The following is a 2,340-nucleotide window of genomic DNA, read 5'->3' as shown; positions in this document are numbered from 1 at the left end:
CCATTCTGACTCACAGGGCCCCTAGAGGACAGAGTGGAACTGCCCCACAGGGTTTCCTAGGCTGTCAATCTTCACAGAAGCAAAGCCCAAACCACACCCACTGCCGTGGAGTCGATTCTGACTCAGCGCCCCTAGAGGACAGAGTGGAACTTCTCCAAGGGTTTTCCAAGGCTCTCATCTTTACGGAAGCTGACTGCCACATCTTCCTCCGACAGAGGGGCTGGTGGGTTTGAACCACTGATCTTGCGGTTAGCAGCTGAGCACTTAACCCCTGGGTCAGCAGGCCTCCATGCATGTGGCTTACCCTATTACCACTGAGGCGACTCCCACCCAGCAACCCTACAGGACAGACAGAGCAGAGCTGCCCCGCGTGGCCAAGTGGCTACCATGCTGCGTAGTATGGACACAGGCAGTTTCCTCATGTCAGAAAGGGTTTATTATGTTTTAGTTAATTTTTTTTTTTGAGGGGGAGTGTTCCATCTGAATTTTGCCTCCTTATCTATACAATGGGGATAATCCTTGCCTCATGGAGTTTTTTTAAATTTTGCTTTTATTTTGCTGAAATTTACACAGCCAAAGATCATTTCTATACAACCCAGTGTATACTATACAACCCAGTGTATACTATACAACTCAGCGTATACTATACAGCTCAGTGTATACTACACTGTATAACTCAGTGTATACTATACAACCCAGTGTATACTATACAATTCAGTGTATACTATACAGCTCAGTGTATACTATACTGTATAACTCAGTGTATACTATACAACCCAGTGTATACTATACAACTCAGCATATACTATACAACCCAGTGTATACTATACTGTGTAACTCAGTGTATACTATACAACTCAGTGTATACTATACAACCCAGTGTATACTATACTGTATAACTCAGTGTATACTATACAACCCAGTGTATACTATACTCTATAACTCAGTGTATATTATACAACCCAGTGTATACTATACTGTATAACTCAGTGTATACTATACAACCCAGTGTATACTATACAACCCAGTGTATACTATACAACTCAGTGTATACTACACTGTATAACTCAGTGCATACTATACAACCCAGTGTATATTCTACAATCCAGTGTATTGTACACAACTCAGTGACAATGGCTATGTGCTCCCAGTGGGGCCACCACTCATTCTCACTGTCCCCTTCCACATGCTTCCACCACCACTGTCTTCAACTCACTGCCCCGTAAGGCTGTCATCTAACCTTTCAAGTCGCTGCTGTCAATTGGATCTCACAGAGATCATTCTTCAAAACAGCAGAAAGCTCAAAGCAGATGTTTTTACCAATTAAATGAAGCTAGTTTTTTGGTTCAAAGAAGACTTCAGGAGACAGTTTTGGTTGAAGGTTGAAGGTTTTAAAGATTATGTCAAGGCAATAGTTTTGGTGACTCACCCAACCTCTGTGGCTCAGAGAGGCTGGGTTCCACTGAGCCCTCAGGAAGTTTTACTGGGCAGTGCCAGTCGGAGTGAGGGCAGTGAGGGACAGAGGCTGTGTCTGGAGCCACTGGCAAAAACCAACGGCCCTCGGCCCGCTCCTCAGAATACGGCAGAAACTTCGTAACAAGCTGGACTTACTTCTTATACTCACTGTAAACAAGATTGTGTAATTGGTCGCTTCACTCTGAATAAAAAGCAGGTATTCTCCAGCTTGGGTTTCGGTCATTTTCAAAATGACCATGGACACAACTCCCCTGTAAAACAGGAAAGAGAACTTGTTACTGTGGCGTATTTGTGGAACTAGAAATGAAGAACTTCACACTGAGTCAGAAGGCTGCCTCCACGGCCCTTGCTCAGTCTCTGTGGAGAACACAGCTCCGCCTGCACCGCCCAGCTCACCACCGAAGCATTTTAGCTTTGACCTTGGACTTTTAGCCAGTTCCCACCTTGAGCAAGGGGGAGCTCCATCTCAGGGCTCTCCCCTCATGTCTTTGACCCCCTAGGATGGAAAACTCCCGTCTAAAGATGTACAGTCCCGAGGTGAGCGCCAAGTGACTGGGGCTTACCACACCCTTCCACGGTAAAGCCACCTCCACAGACAGATCTGCCCAGTCACCCCGTCCCCAGCCTCAGTTCCCCATTTGCAGATCCAGGTTGCTGTGGAAGTGAGACACACTAAGATCTCAGCTCACTATAGAAAACGTTCTGTGTGTACACCTCTCACTCTAAAACCAAAACCAAAATGAAACCTGCTGCCATCAAGTGGATTCCGACTCACAGCGCCCCTAGAGGACGGAGTGGAACTGCCCCCCAGGGTTTCCAAGGCTGTCAGTCTTCACAGAAGCAAAGCCCAAACCACACCCACTG

The 2,340-nt window shown here is 46.3% G+C and overlaps 1 protein-coding gene across 1 annotated transcript in view; it reads right to left on the bottom strand.

Moving 5' to 3' along the window:
• The window catches only part of FLT3 (fms related receptor tyrosine kinase 3), a gene marked incomplete at its 5' end in the record, with an annotated part of 119,415 nt that overhangs the window by 100,434 nt on the left and 16,641 nt on the right, over positions 1-2,340 (bottom strand). The window contains 1 exon segment of the mRNA XM_042783406.1: positions 1,612-1,727. Within this exon segment, the coding sequence (XP_042639340.1) occupies positions 1,612-1,727 (116 nt within the window).

The sequence above is a fragment of the Orycteropus afer genome, unplaced genomic scaffold (assembly GCF_000298275.1).
Source record: "Orycteropus afer afer isolate SDZICR_OR568_19922 unplaced genomic scaffold, OryAfe1.0 scaffold01057, whole genome shotgun sequence".
Lineage (NCBI taxonomy): Eukaryota > Metazoa > Chordata > Mammalia > Tubulidentata > Orycteropodidae > Orycteropus > Orycteropus afer.
This window is presented reverse-complemented; position numbering and strand designations above follow the sequence as displayed.